The sequence below is a fragment of the Rhinoraja longicauda genome, chromosome 21 (genome assembly GCF_053455715.1).
Source record: "Rhinoraja longicauda isolate Sanriku21f chromosome 21, sRhiLon1.1, whole genome shotgun sequence".
Classification (NCBI taxonomy): Eukaryota; Metazoa; Chordata; class Chondrichthyes; order Rajiformes; family Arhynchobatidae; genus Rhinoraja; species Rhinoraja longicauda.
In genome coordinates this window covers 4,526,859-4,541,949 of record NC_135973.1, presented here as the reverse complement: position 1 = coordinate 4,541,949, position 15,091 = coordinate 4,526,859, and the positions used below count along the sequence as shown (strand labels likewise).

General features: G+C 40.8%; 1 protein-coding gene across 1 annotated transcript in view; it reads left to right on the top strand.

Moving 5' to 3' along the window:
- Positions 1–15,091, top strand: part of radil (Ras association and DIL domains) — a 38,926-nt gene that overhangs the window by 4,108 nt on the left and 19,727 nt on the right. Inside the window, exons 2-5 of the mRNA XM_078418414.1 lie at positions 642–1,198; positions 9,150–9,478; positions 11,267–11,956; positions 12,853–12,890. Of these exons, the coding sequence (XP_078274540.1) occupies positions 642–1,198; positions 9,150–9,478; positions 11,267–11,956; positions 12,853–12,890 (1,614 nt within the window). The remainder of the gene's footprint in view (positions 1–641; positions 1,199–9,149; positions 9,479–11,266; positions 11,957–12,852; positions 12,891–15,091) is intronic.

Genomic DNA, 15,091 nt, shown 5'->3' with positions numbered 1-15,091 from the left:
CAGCGATCACCCCATACACTAGCACTATCCTACACACATAGACAATTTACAATTTTACCAAAGCCAATTAACCTACAAACCTTTAGGTCTTTGGCGTGTGGGAGGAAACTGGAGCACCCAGAGAAAACCCATGTAGGGGAGGAGGAAAGTACAAACTCCGTATAGACAGCACATGTGGTCAGGATTGAACCTGGATCTCTGGCGCCGTGAGACAGCAACTCAACCGCTGCGCCATTGTGCTCTAATCACATTTTGGAAAGCTCGCTAACTGTATTTTTTTAAGTTAAAATCATCCTTGCATATTATTTGACCACTGGCTTCTAATTCCTAACATTCAGGCCACATTGTTGGACATGTCTTTGAGCATCATGTCAATAAGTACATTATTAGATCCCCCCCGCCCTTGACCTATGCCTTTTTGTAGATTGTAAACTGTTTAAAACTGATTATAAAAGAGGAGCCAGGAGTTGTAGATGAGCTCCAAATTTAGTCCCTGCATTTTGGGAAAATGAAGGTGTTGGAAAAATATGTAAAGTATTTAGGTGAGGGTTAAATAAAGTGATTAGGAACAGATTAAAAAAATGAATTTACTGCCGATAAGGTTGCTGTGCCAGCTTAACAATTAATTCTTTTTTTCCAAGTTTCAGATCACATTTATCTGACAACATGTTTAATGAATTGACAACAAATATGTCCCAGCCATCAAAGGGCAAACTGAAGAGGCAGCGGCGATCCTTCTCACAGGTTTTATCCCGGAAGCTAAGTTATCGTGAACGAAGGTCGACAGCCGATATCCAGATTTACACTTTAGATGATCCTTCCGAGCTCTCAATCCAGCTCTCTGCGCCGGGCATACTTAAGATCTTTGGCAACGATATCTGCAATGGTGCGAACTACAAAAGTGTCCTTGCCACACCACGCTCTAGTGCCCAGGAGTTGGTCAAAGAAGCCCTGGAGCGGTACTCTGTGAGTAAGACGTCTGCCAAAGAGTACCTGCTATGTGATGTCATTGGGAGGTTTGAGGGGCTGGACAAACGCTGGCGAATGGAGTGCCTCCGACCACTGGGGGAGAATGAGAAGCCACTTCTCCTTCAGGATCTTTGGAAGCCTAAGGAGGGGTTTGCCAGAAGATTTGAGCTCCGCAGGCAGTCTGAGGTGGAGGAAATGGCTTCCAAGGAGAAAGACACAACAACTGCAGGTACAGCATAGAACAGATAACGGTGCAGTACAGCACAGGGACGGGCCCTTCAGCCCACAATGTTTGTGGCAAACAATAATGCCAAGTTAAACTAATCTCATCTTCCAGTACATGATTTGGTGTGTCGCCATGAAGAGGATAGTTTAGTTTATCGTCCGAGGTACAGTGAAAAGCTTTTTGTTACATGCTGTCCAGTCAGCAGAAAGACTGTACATGGTTACAATCACGCCGTCCACAGTGTATAGGTACAGGATAAAGGGAATAATGTTTAGTGCAAGGTAAAGTCCAATTAAAGATGGTCTTCAATGAGGTAAATGGTGGCTCAGGACTGCTCTCTAATTGGTAATAAAATGGTTCAGTTGCCTGATAACAGCTGGGAATAAACTGTCCCTGAATCTGGAGGTGTGCGTTATCACACCTCTGTACCTCTTGCCTGTTTGGAGAGGGGAGAGTAGGGAGTGGCTGGGATGAGACTGGTCCTTGATTTTGCTGGTGACCTTGCTGAGGCAGCATGAAGTGTAGATGAAGTCAATGGAGGGGAGGTTGGTTTGGGGAGGTTGGTCTAAGGATGTGTAGGAATGAACTGCTAATGCTGGTTTACACTGAAAATTGCGACAAAATGCTGGAGTAACTCAGTGGCACAGGCAGCATTTCTGGAGAGAAGGAATGGGTGACGTATTGGGTCGAGACCCTACTTCAGACTGAGAGTCAGGGGAGAGGGAAACTGGAGATATGAAAATTTCTCTCCCCATTCCTTCTCTCCTTGAGATGTTGTCTATCTTTGGTCTAGGGATAGTTTGTATGATAAGTGGGGAAGGGGATTCCTCCCCTCGCCTGCAGTTACTGTTGCTGTTCTGGTGTGTTGCTATGAAAGAAGATGTCTTTTAATGCTGAGAATGGACAGCTGTGTGAAAAAACATTGTGAGAAAACATTGGCACCCAACCTGCTTCCCTAATAATGGAAGCACTGCTGAGTAAAAGCAAACCTCCCTGTGCAGAGGAATTGTAAAGTAAAACTGCAATCTCAGTTGAATTTGGTGAACAATACCATGATCTCTTCACATGCCAAAAAAAGAGCCAGGATTTCTATGCAAACCTATTCCTTTAGCGTTTCAGCTCTCCTTTCTTTGCCCACTGGTCTCCCCTGTGCTGCTCCATTGCACTCTGACTCTATCTCTATTTTCCCAATATCCGAAGGGTTGCACTTTAGAAATCCTACATCTTTTGTTCTATGCGTGCAAATACACCGATCAGCCAAAACATTATGGCCATTGACAGGCGAAGTGAATAACATTGATTATCTTGTTACAATGGCACCTGTCAAGGATGGGATATATTAGGCAGCAAGTGAACAGTCAGTTCTTGAAGAAGCTGTGTTGGATGCAGGAGTAAAGACCTGAGCGACTTTGACAAGGGCCAAATTGTTATGGCCAGACGACTGGATCAGAGCATCTCTGAAACGGCATGGCTTGTGGGGTGCTCCCGGTCAGCAGTGGTGAGTACCTACCGACAGTGGTCCGAGGAGGGACAAACCACAAACCGGCGACAGGGTGTTGGGAGCCCAAGGCTCATCGATGCGCGAGGGCAACGAAGGCTATCCCGTCTGGTCCGAACCGACAGAAGGTCGACTGTGGCACAAGTCACAGAAAATTTTAATGGTGGTCACGGGAGGAATGTGTCACAATACACAGTGCATCTCACCCAGCTGCACATGGAGGACCAACAGCATATTAGGCAGGTGGTCATAATGTTTTGGCTGATCAGTGTATATCCCACAGGGAAATAAAGGAATGCAAGTGGATGAAAATCCCACACAGTTGGTTTATAAATATAATTTCTGCTGCTGCTTCTGAACCAACAGTCCTGCAACAAGTATAACTCGTCTATATATTACAATAACCATAGGACAACATTGTAAAGATCAATGAGCCATGAATTGAAAGCAATATTAAAAATGATGTGCTTAAAAAAGAATGCATGAGTAACTTTAATATGTTATTGGTTCCTTGGTATCTAGTACATGTATGAAATATCTGTTTTCATTGGAAAATCTGCATAAACAGAAGGGAGTTCTGGGTTATGAATTCCAGGCATTTATTCAATGAACTGAGTCAATCCCTGAGACTTTGAACGGATATAAAACCTTCCACATGAAACCAGCAAACTCCTGGTAAACAATGAGACCAATTTCAAGCCTGTATCATGTAATGCTAAAGGTTTTGTTCAGACCTTGCTGAATATTTTACTGGAAGAGCTGTGCCATTTGATGAAGCGTGGAACAAGCTTTGGTTAGTAATGGTTACTTGTCATTTTGTTTTTCAAATGTATAGAATTATGCATGGAGAAAGAAAATAGACATTGGGGACATCTGTGACAGCGATGTTTTTTCAGTTGCAATTTACTGCTCAGTTCAATTTTTGCATATGTTTTAGTTGCTGAAATACTGCCAGTTTTGGGAAAGTTGGTATGTGAGATATTTGCCGCTCATGATTTTAACTTATCACATTTCCATCAATATCGTATTTATTAACCTTAACAAATTGTCATTTTCACCGATCGTGACCAAAACGAAGCATTCGTATATTATGTTAGTGCTTGCTGAGCAGAGGAAGGAGATGTGTTGGTGTTTATGCAAAAAGGAACATCTAGGTCTCTGTGTAATGGATTATTGGCTGAGAGAAATTCTGATGGGGCACATTCTGTAAACTTGATATTCCCCACGATGGTGGTCGCCACGTTACAGGAAGGATGTTGAGGCTTTGGAGAAGGTACAGAGTAGGTCTATTGTGATGTTGCCTAGATTGAAGAGAATTAGTTATCAGAAGAGGTTAGACAAACTTGGATTGTTTTCTCTGGAATGTCAGAGGCGGTGGGACGAAATTTATAAAATTATGAGAGACATCGGGCAGATGGAGTCTTTTTATCAAGGTGGAAATGTAAACTATTAGAGGGCATGACTTCAAGGTGAGAGGAAGAAAGTTTAAAGGAGTTTTTTACTCATTGAGTATTAGGCACCTGGAATATGCTGCTGGGTAAGAGGTGGACGCAGATATAGTTGCAATGTTTAAGAGGAATTTAGACAGATATGAGCAGGCAGGGAATTGAGGGATATGGAACATGTTCAGGAAGATTGCAGTTTATTTGGTATTATGGTCGGTACAAACATTGTGGGCTGAAGGGCCAGTTCCTGTGCTGAACTGTTCTGTGTTATTTAGAATTGTGGGTTGCATTTAATGAACCAATGCATTTTAAAATAATGACTTGTCATTTAATTAAGATAAAGTACTTTACAGGTATATCATGTACTCAGCAGTTTTGCAAACTTTACAATTTGCAGTTGGCTATATAACCAGTCTATAACCAGTAGTTGGATCATTTTGTGCTGCTGTTCTCAGCAAACTTTATTCCAGTAATGATGCAAGTCAGAGTAACCAGATTAGTAATTATTCGTGAGTGGAATCTTGACCGGTACCAAATTGGAGTATTTCTGTTCAGGATCCACACAAAATCACTTGAAAATCAGATGATGGAAATCTGAAATAAAACCATAAATGCCAGAAACATTCAACACTGGGTAGCAAATGTGGAAGGAGAAACAGATTAAAGGTTTGAGTCAGAAACCTTCATCAGAACTGTGAAAGTGAACAAACAAGTTACAGAAAGAGTGGGGGAGGGATGGATGAGAAGAACAAAGGGAATACCTCTGAAAGGATGTGGTTAGTTGCCTAGGTAATTCTGCTGTTTGCAGAGCTGACTTGAGGATAGATTAATGAGGATGGTCAGAGGGGGCAAGAGAGAAAGAACACTCCAGTATATAAGTTGTGAAATGATAGAAAAGGCTGTAGCCTAAGACCTGACGGAGAATGTTAGAAATTCCCAGCAGATTTGTGAATGTCTGTGGAGGGAGACATACTGTGTTAATATTGCAGATGGAAAACCTCAGAGCAGAAGAGGTCAGTTCCAATATTAACAGAAGAAGCAGGTTATTTGAAGTTAAATTTGATTTTGAGTCCTCGAGGCTATAACTTGCCCAGACTTGAGATGAGTTGCTGTCCTTCAAGCACATTGGGGCTTGTGGAAGCAACCACTGAAATATGGGCAGGAGTGAGATGGAGAATTAAATAGAAAGGCAACTGCAAGCTCAGGATCTTGCATTCTGAACAGATACATATTTGAGCATATACACACGTTTGTGTTTGTAGATCTAAGTGTTCCTCCAGCAGCAGTTTGTGTTTTGTCCGGACTCCAGCATATGGAGTCTCTTGTGTCTCCACAAACTGGTTATTGTTCCACATGGTATTTAATCGATCAGCACAGAAGTGCTTTTAAGCTGCTTCACTTTGTATTGTTAACTTGCTGAGTTCATTCCAGACCCAAAACCTCACCTATCCATGTCCTCCAGAGGTGCTGCTTCACCCACTGACTTACTCCAGCACTTTGTTCTTTTTTTTGTAAACTGGCATCTGCAGTTTCTTGTGTCTTTATTAAACCTCTTACTGCATTGATTGATTGAATGATACAGCAGGGAAGCAGGCCCTTCGTCCTCACCAAGTCTACTGATTCTATGTTATCCCACTTTCGCATCCACTCCCTACACATTAGAGGCAATTTACAGAGGCCAGTTAACCTACAAACTTGCACATCTGTAGGATGTGGGAGGAAACCGGAGCACCCGGAGGAAATCCATGCAGTCACAGGGGGGATGTGTAAACTCCCCACAGATAGCACCCGAGATTAGGATCGAACACGGGTCTCTTGCGCTCTCCCTGCCTCACCACTGTGTGCCACCCTGTTGATAGTTTTTGATTTCATCATCAGACTTTCCTTCAAGTGAAGTTTGTAATCTCACTCGTGTTTATCCCTGCTCCCTCCTCTGCTGCAGCATAAGGATCTAGAAGTTGGCAGTGCACCTTGAAGATGATAAAACGCAGTGATAGGCACTAATACTCTTTCCTACTGCTCCCTGCACCAGAGATTGAGTGCTCTTTAATCAATTACAGCAGAACTCCACTTCTTTCATTCCACCGATGGCAAGCTGGGCACAAACAGCTTGGCATTCTCATCCAACCTCTCCCTCTACTTAAGAGAATTGCGCCCTTTAAAATCTGTCGCAGAGTTGCCCTGAAGCTAATCCACCAGCAGGAAGGAAACCTAAATCTCAATTTTTACAAAAATGCCTTTTTTCTTCCTCATCCTGTGCCAACATTTTCTTGTCATTGTATATTTAACCCTCATTGTTATTCCAAACCATTGTCCCGATCTATCACACGCCCCACTGCAAACTAACCAATGGGCAAAACAAATCTGCAGCCCATGCCAATGTGACACTCTACCAGTGATGCATTTAGATTTAAAAAAAGAAGAGCTGACAAAAAATATAGAAACAAAATACTATCAATTTTGGAAATCTGGAATAAAAACAGAAAATTCTGGAAGATAGAACAGTACAGTATAGAATCAGGCCCTTCAGCCCACAATGTCTGTACCGAACATGATGCCAAGATAGACTCATTTCATCTGCCTGCATGTGATCCATATTCTTCCATTCCCTGGTTATGTATTTAACAAGCCAGGTTGCATCTATAGAAAGAAAAAATGAGACACTGTTTTAGGTCAAAGACTTTCAACAATACTGTATTATTCTGATGAAAGGTCTTTATTGTCAAACATGAAGACTGTCTGTTTCTGTCTCCACACATATGACCTGCTGAATGCATATTTCCAGCATTTCTGACTGATTATCCTAATTTACTATCTGGAGAAGGGTCTCAAACTGCAATGTCACCCATTCCTTCTCTCCTGAGATGCTGCCTGTCCTGCTGAGTTACTCCAGCATTTTGTGATACCTTTCTATTTGTACCAGCATCTGCAGTTATTTTCCCACACCCCATGTTGTAACAATGTCTTTGGGCTATTTAGTGGACACAATAACACAGCAAATGTTATTAAATAATTTTAATGGACATTAGGTATTGTCGGCAATGTGAAAACAACTGTCAATATCTTTAAATTCAGCCATGCCTGCATCTGTTAGATTGTAAATAGCTGTTCATGTCATAGTGATGGATGAGGTCAAAAATAAATGTAGGTTCTCAGGGAATGGACATTTTAAAATTAAATCGACCCTGCTAAAAATATGCAGTCTTGTGTGAATACATATTTTGTCCTTATTGGGTTATAGTAAAAAAGGAGTTTGCTTGAAAACTTGGCCTTGGGTCTATTTCTCTAATATATTTTGAACAATAGTCAGTGAAGCTGTTAGCAGCTTTGTATTATTCTTTTACACGATAATTTCACCTAAAGGATAAGCCATGTTCTAGATATGTAGTAAGAAACTGCAGATGCTGGTATACACCGAAGATAGACACAAAGTGCTTTGAGTAACTCAGCACGTCAGGCAGCATCTCTGGAGAAAATTATATTTAAGTTGTCCCAGTGTGAAAGCCATGCACTGATAAAGGATAAGATTACTTGAAATATAAAATTCTGATTTTAAAAACAAATCCAGTCATTGTACACTCTAAGTACTTAACTAGTGTCTTGTAGAACTTGGTAAGATTATAAAGTACTTGTATATCTATCATAAAGGTAGTTTTCTGAAGTGGATTGTTGGTTAAAACAAATGAGGTTAGTGCTAGAAAGACAATGGAATCATCACTTAAACTGGGGAAAAAGATCAATAATAACTCAATAATTCATGTGATTAACATATATTCCAACAACACACTTTGTTCTCACCACTTCTCACCTTCCATTAGAAAGAAATTATCATTATGCTTGCAGTTTTTTTTTGCCAGGATTGTTGGAGTTCAAGGTAAATGAATTATTTATCATTATGCAATAAAAACAAAATACTAAATAGCAGATTTGAAAATAACAAAAAATAAATTTGATGAGAATCTTCTTTATATATTGCTCCCATACAGTTTCTTTTAAACATCCTTGACGTTAGCTTAAATTCTCAGGTGAATTTCCACTACTCTAGGACATGTGCATTGTGTCTGTGTCGGGCAGGTGAGAAAGGACCTGAATATGATGCCAACCATATTCTTACTAATTGCTAATCTGAAGCTTTTCACTGTAGTACATGTGGCAATAAACTAAACTCAAACTAATTGTACATCAGTAGTTGGTTGGGTGATAAATCACTTGCCATTCTCAGTGCCCCGATAAATGAACTTTTTCTGATGTGGACATTGTTGGACTTGGTCACGGTATGTGAATCAGTTTTCACTCCCAAGTCTTACTAACCTCTGTGGAAAGTATAATATCTACAGAAACCAACAGAAATAATCTTCAGTGGAAAATTTAACAGATTAGTATTCTTTATTTTGTGGGAAGGTAAATAATGCTATTCACTAAGTCCTTGTGTAGGAACTATAGATGCTAGTTTAAACCGAAGATAGACACAAAAAGCTGGAGTAACTCAGCAGGTCGGACAGCATTTCTGAACAAAAGGAATAAGTGACGTTTCAGGTCAAGACCCTTCTTCAGACTGGAGTCCGAAGAAGTGTCCCGACCTGAGACGTCACCTATTCCTTTTCTCCAGAGATGCTGCCTGACCTGCTGAGATACTCCAGCTTTTTGTGCCTATATACTAAGTCCTTGTTACCTGCGAGGAATTTACTGTGATAATAAGAATCACAGATACCTCTGAATTATCTGCCACAAATGCTATGGTTGATAAATTAGTTAAGCTGTCCATGAACAATTTCTCTGCAACTTTCAGTTGGTCAAAACAAGTGCAGTGTCCAGCAACACTTCTAGCGATACACAGCTGACTTCATGACTTTGTGAATCCATGGATAGTAAGTGGGCAGATAATGATAATAATATTATTAATAATAATAATAATTGGTGTAATTAAAAGAAACACTAGGAAAGAATCTGCAGAAATGTAATGTGTACAATTGAAAAAAGATTCTGTGTTTTTAAAAAACCCATTTTGCAGATATCAACGCTCAAGCACGGAAACTTCAGCGAAACCGAGCAAAAGGCAAAGACTTAACCATGTCTGACTACAGGCGCAAATTACCACCACTCCGACACAGTGTGAGTGAGACAAGCATCGCTGCCACTGGGAAGCAAGAGGAGGAGCAGCAGAGACTTTACTCCACATTGCCCGGGCAGTCTGGAAAGAAGAAGAGTCAATGCAAAAGCGGAAAACTCTACAGCAGAAGCAGCAAAGAGAAGCAAGAAGCCAGCCTTCATGACGACTACTCTTACCCAGGCTACCAGGGCCCTCATCTTCTGCTTCTGCAGGGGTATAACCAACACAGTGTAAGAGCAAAAAACTTCTGTGCAATGTCATTTAAAGAATATTTTTTACATTTAGAAGAATAGCTTTATTAGTTTGAGCAAAAAAACTAGAGAGGTTGGAAATCTAAGACAAAAACTGAGACCGTTGGAAGTGCTCAGCAGGTCAGGCAGCATCAGTGGGGGGGGGGGGGGTGGGGGGATGAGCAGGGCCAATATAGACATGGGGAACTCTAACTGCTGGTTTACAAAAAAAAGACACAAAGTGCTGCAGTAACTCAGTGGAGCAGGTGGCATCTCTGGAGAACAGCTGTTTCTCCCTTTCCCATTCCCTCTTAGTCCCTTTCCACTGCATTCCTTCTGCTCGCTTCACGTTTCATGCCTCTCCTCTCCTTGGCTCACTAGCTTTTGTCTTAATCTCTGGCCTTTGTTCAACCACCTGCCAATCAAACCCTTCACCCCCCCCCAACCTCTATCCACCTTGCCAGACTTTGTCCCACCCCCACATCTCTTCCAGCTTTCTCCCCCCCAACCACAATCAGTCTGAAGAAGGGTCCCAACTCGAAACATTGCCTATTCATATTCTTCAGAGATGCTGCCTGACCCGCTAAGTTACTGCAGCATTTTGTGTCTTTTTTGAGTAGAGTCAATGTTTTGAGCCAAGGACCTTTATCGGAATAGAAAAAGTGACAAGTTTGATTTAAATTGCATAAAAGACCTGTAAACACAATACTCATAGATAACATAATAAATAAAAGAAATCAATAAATTAATAACCCCTATGTTAGTGCAGATAGGTTTGAGTCCATAGTTTCAACTAAGACAGTTCATAGTTTAGTTAGTGTTGTAGTGTTCAAGAGCCTGATGGTTGTTGGGAAGAAGCTGTTCTTGATCCTGGAGGTCACGGTTTTCAGACTCCTGTACCCTGTACTGTGACACTGCACCAGAGTGCTCTGGTTTCAGGCATGAATAGAACATTCTAGACTCAACGCTAGAGAGTCACCATCTGAATCACAGAAAACACTAAAACTGTTCAGCGACAAGATGTTTAACCTAAGTGCAATCATGAAAAACCAGCAAAAATAAATTGTTAAAAGTCTTCACACTTTATTCAATATTTGGATCCATCAACTCTTCCTTTTCAATTTCATAAAGCTGGCTTAAATGGAAAATTAGGTATTGAATTACAGTTAGAGGCATTGTCATGGCAATCAGGATGTACTTGAAAGTCATGTACCTGTATTTGATAAACATTAGATCAGCTGATGTCCTTGTGAAAATGATTGGATAGTTAGTTGGAAGAGTTTTCTATGCCTTGGGTCATTAAACCTATTTTGCAGCAATTCAATTGGCAGTCTAGTCCTTAACAGTAGAACTCGTCTTTTAAACTCAACACTGTGACTGTTAAACATATAACCTGTAAGTAGACACAAAAAGCTGGAGTAACTGAGTAAGGCAGCATCTCTGGAGAAAAGGAATAGATGACGCTTCGGAGCGAGACTCTTTTTCAGACTGAGAGTCAGGGGAAAGGGAAACGAGAGATAGAGACGATGATAAAAAGAGATATGGAACAAAGGAAGGAAAGATATGCAAAAAAGTAACAATGATCAAGGGAACAGTCCATCTCTCGTTTCCCCTCGCCCCGACTCTCAGTCTGAAGAAGGGTCTCGACCTGAAACGTCACCTATTCCTTTTCTCCAGATATGCTGCCTGACTTGCTGAGTTACTCCAGTATTTTGTGTCCATCTTCGGTTTAAACCAGCAACTGCAGTTCCTCCCTACACATCTAACCTGTAGATGCTGTTTTTACAGGATTGTTTGGTGTATCCTCTGGAGTGTGAAAAGCAAATAGTAGGACAAGAAACGGCTTCGACAAAGCCCAACATTTGCTTATCGTCGCCCGACATCCTTTCTCTGCACTGCAAAATCAAAAGGATTAAACAATCAAAAAAGCAAAGTTGTCACCTTGAAGAAAAGACTATAGTGGAGTCATTTCCAAATGCCTTCACAGTCATAAACTGTGTACCAGTGGAAGGACCAGCGGAACTGAGGCATGGGGATCTGATTGGTTTTGGACAACATTATATTTTTCTCTTCAAAGATCCTTTAGCTGCTAAAAAGCTGCCAGCTCAAACCTTTTCAATGCTGAGACATTTGCACTGTTTTGCTGGCTACAGGAATAGCCAGAGAATTCCTGTTTGCAAAACATGTGGCTCCATTGTTAAAAACTGCTCGGCAAATGTGCAAAGAAATGCCATCTCACCTGCAAACAGAGGCACCACTGTTCAAAAAAGGAAGCTGCATCTGGAATATGAAAGGGCCTTTGAAGACGTGCTGATCGATAAAATCTTGACTCTTATTGAACCTGGTGGAGATGACCATAAGCTAACTCCAGCCTGCCTGCTCTGTCTGTGTATTCAGCATTCAGCTACTACCTTCCAGTCAGGTGATTTTATGAGGCTCCTTCTGAAGATTGTGCATAGAATGCAAGGAATAGCATGGGTCAGTACTGAGTTAACCATTGTCTGAGTTGCAATATATTTTTGCTTTTATATAATGCCTTGCCAAATTAAATATTTTAATAGCAATTTGCATCTATGTAGTCACCATTTGGAATTTAGCCCCCACAGAGATGTTAGGGCAAGCTGATCACAGAGAAAAAAAATTAAGGAACTTCTTAAGAAAGAGAAGAGTGGGGAACAATTTCAAGCACTCCCATTACACTGCAAATTGTTGGCAATATAATTATTATCTCCAAGCACATATGCACAAAAGGAGATAACTTATTAAAGGTCCCAGACCGGAGATGTTAACCTGCTCAAGACACAAGGTGTCATGGGCCGAAAGGTCTGTTCTTGTGCTGTACCTTTCCATGTTCCATATACTGCTGCTGCATCAGGGCTTGAAAGGGGAAATATGCCCCTTGTATAAGAAACTAGGTAGCTTCAACAATGCATCACTCCTTTGTTGCATTAATATAACGTCACACCTTTACTTGGACAGGCACATGGATAGGATTGCCACTTTCATTTCACTGCACATCGTGTATGTGTATGTGACAAATAAACTTGACTTGACTTGACTAGTAACGGTCTAGAGGGACATGGGCCAAACGGGCAAATGCGACTAGCTTAGATGGGGCATGTTTGAGTTGGACTGAGCGGCCTGTTTCCTTGCTGTTTCGCTCTATGACCTTATTACAGTGGGCTTTAGCTGTGTACCAGTGGTTCTGCTCACTGTTCATCGATGTGTGATGTGGAAGCACTTCCCACTGCAGTTATAGGTGTAGCAATTATCACAGGGATGCAAAATAACTTAAAGACAAATGACTAGGTGCTTAATGTTTGACATATTCAGATCAGCTTTTTCTTGTTTAATTGGTATACATTTTCACACAGGGGAAAACCAAAGAATTGGCTGAAAAGCATTCTCAACAGTAAGTTCCATAAAACACTGGTTCACACAGTGATTCTTTATTTTAGCAGTCTTTGTGAGTCCTTATGCACGCATTTTGTGAAGTTGCATTATTTTAATTTTATTTTTATTTGTAAACATTTCTTTACAGCCCGGCATTTAAGTTTATAATATTAAATGGATGAAATCTGACACTTGACCTGCTATCAATAGTCCATTATTACTCCAATATTGTTCCAATTCTTACCAATCTCATGTAAAATCTCTCTCAAAATGTCATATGTGATACCCAAAAATTACTTTAAGACAATAAATACAGTATGTATTTTTTTCAATTTAAGTTGTAGGAAAAATCTGTTGGCTAGGTCACTCCTTGATGTGAGTTGGAGACAACTTTCAGATACAGTTGCACTTTTCATTTTCTGCAGCTAAACTTTTGGATCATTAAGCAACCCAAAAAAATTAATTACATTTCTTAAAATATTCAGAACTAATTTTCAGTGGAATAGGAATTTCATTACTTGAACCTAATGTCTATTTATTATTCAGATCGATCTATTAAAGGTACATTTTGACTACGATTGTAATGCCGCTTTGAGGTGGGACCTGCCCTACTCTGCTTGTGGAATGACAAAATGATGTCTCAGCTCCAGGTACCCAGGTTCAATCCTAACCTTGGGTGGTGTCTGTGTGCAGTCTGTAGGTAGACACAAAATGCTGGAGTAACTCAGTGGGACAGGCAGCATCTCTGAAGAGAAGGAATGGGTGACGTTTCGGGTCAAGACACTTCTTCAGACTGTTCAGTCTGTAGGTTCTCCCAGGGACAATAATAATGATGTAAATTATTTACAACACAACATTTAGGTTTATAACATGAAATGGATAAAATCTGACACTTATCCTGCCATCACTAGATTAATATTATTCAAATGTTCTTCTGATTCTTACCAATGCCAAGTGAACCATCCCTCAAAAATGTCTTGTGCGATGCCAAAAGATTACTGTGGTTTATGACAATAATTATGTAATTTTTAACTGTAGCAAAAACTGTTAGCTCGGACACCCTTTGATCTGTATTGGAGTGAACTTTTAACACTATTTTACTTTTAATTCATTTTATTTTTAGTTTATTTTTAGAGATACAGCAAGGAAATAGGCCCTTCGGCCCACCGAATCCATGCCCACCAGCAATTATCCATGCACTAGTTCTATCCTACACACTAGGGACAATTTAAAGAAGCCACTTAACCTACAAATCAGCACATCTTTGGAGATGGGAAGAAACCGAAGCAATCGGAGAAAACGCAGTCATGGGGAGAATGTGCAAACTCTGTATGGACAGCACCCATAGTCAGGATCGAAACTGGATCTCTGGCGCTGTAAGGCAGCAACCCCACTGCTGCACCACTCTGCCAATTTTCTGAAGATAAAATCATAGGTTACCACTATCCTTTTGTCTGCCTGCACCCGAAAGACATGCTGGTCTAATTGACTATTCTAAATTAGCCCTGAGTGCAGTTAACTGGCAAAATAAATCAAATGGGAGTTGATGGGTAGATGAGGGAGAGTAGGTTCTGGGGCCACAGGGAAAATTAAAGAGAGAATGAGATTGATGAGACTGTGTTGTTGAGAGTGGTTTAGCCAGAGTCTTTAATCTTATTAGCTGCTTCATTAGTTCATAAAAATAGATTCCCAATGGAGTGCCTGCATGTGATAACCATTAGCTTATTGTTGATTGTTTGTTATTTAATTAGAAAATACATTGCTGCCAAATCTAGCATAATCATCATCTCAGCAAACCAGAATAGACCAATTTGGGCCCTGGCTACAAAATGGTATAAATTCCCACTGTAGATTCAACACCTCCGGGCGGCACGGTGGCACAGCGGTAGAGTTACTGCCTTACAGCGCCGGAGACCCAGGTTTGATCCTGACTACGGGTGCTGTCTGTTCAGAGTTAGTACGCTCTCCCTGTGACCTGCGGGAGTTTTCTCCGAGATCTTTGGTTTCCTCCCACGCTACAAAGACATACAGGTTTGTAGGTTAATTGGCTTGGTATAAATGTAAAATGTCCCCAGTGTGTGTGGAATAGTGTTAGTGTGTGGGACTGCTGGTTGGCACAGACTGTTCCCATGCTGTATCTCTAAACTAAACTAAACTAAACCACCAAATCACAGTACATCCTGGAAATACCCTATCAAACAATCTGCTGGAGGAACTCAG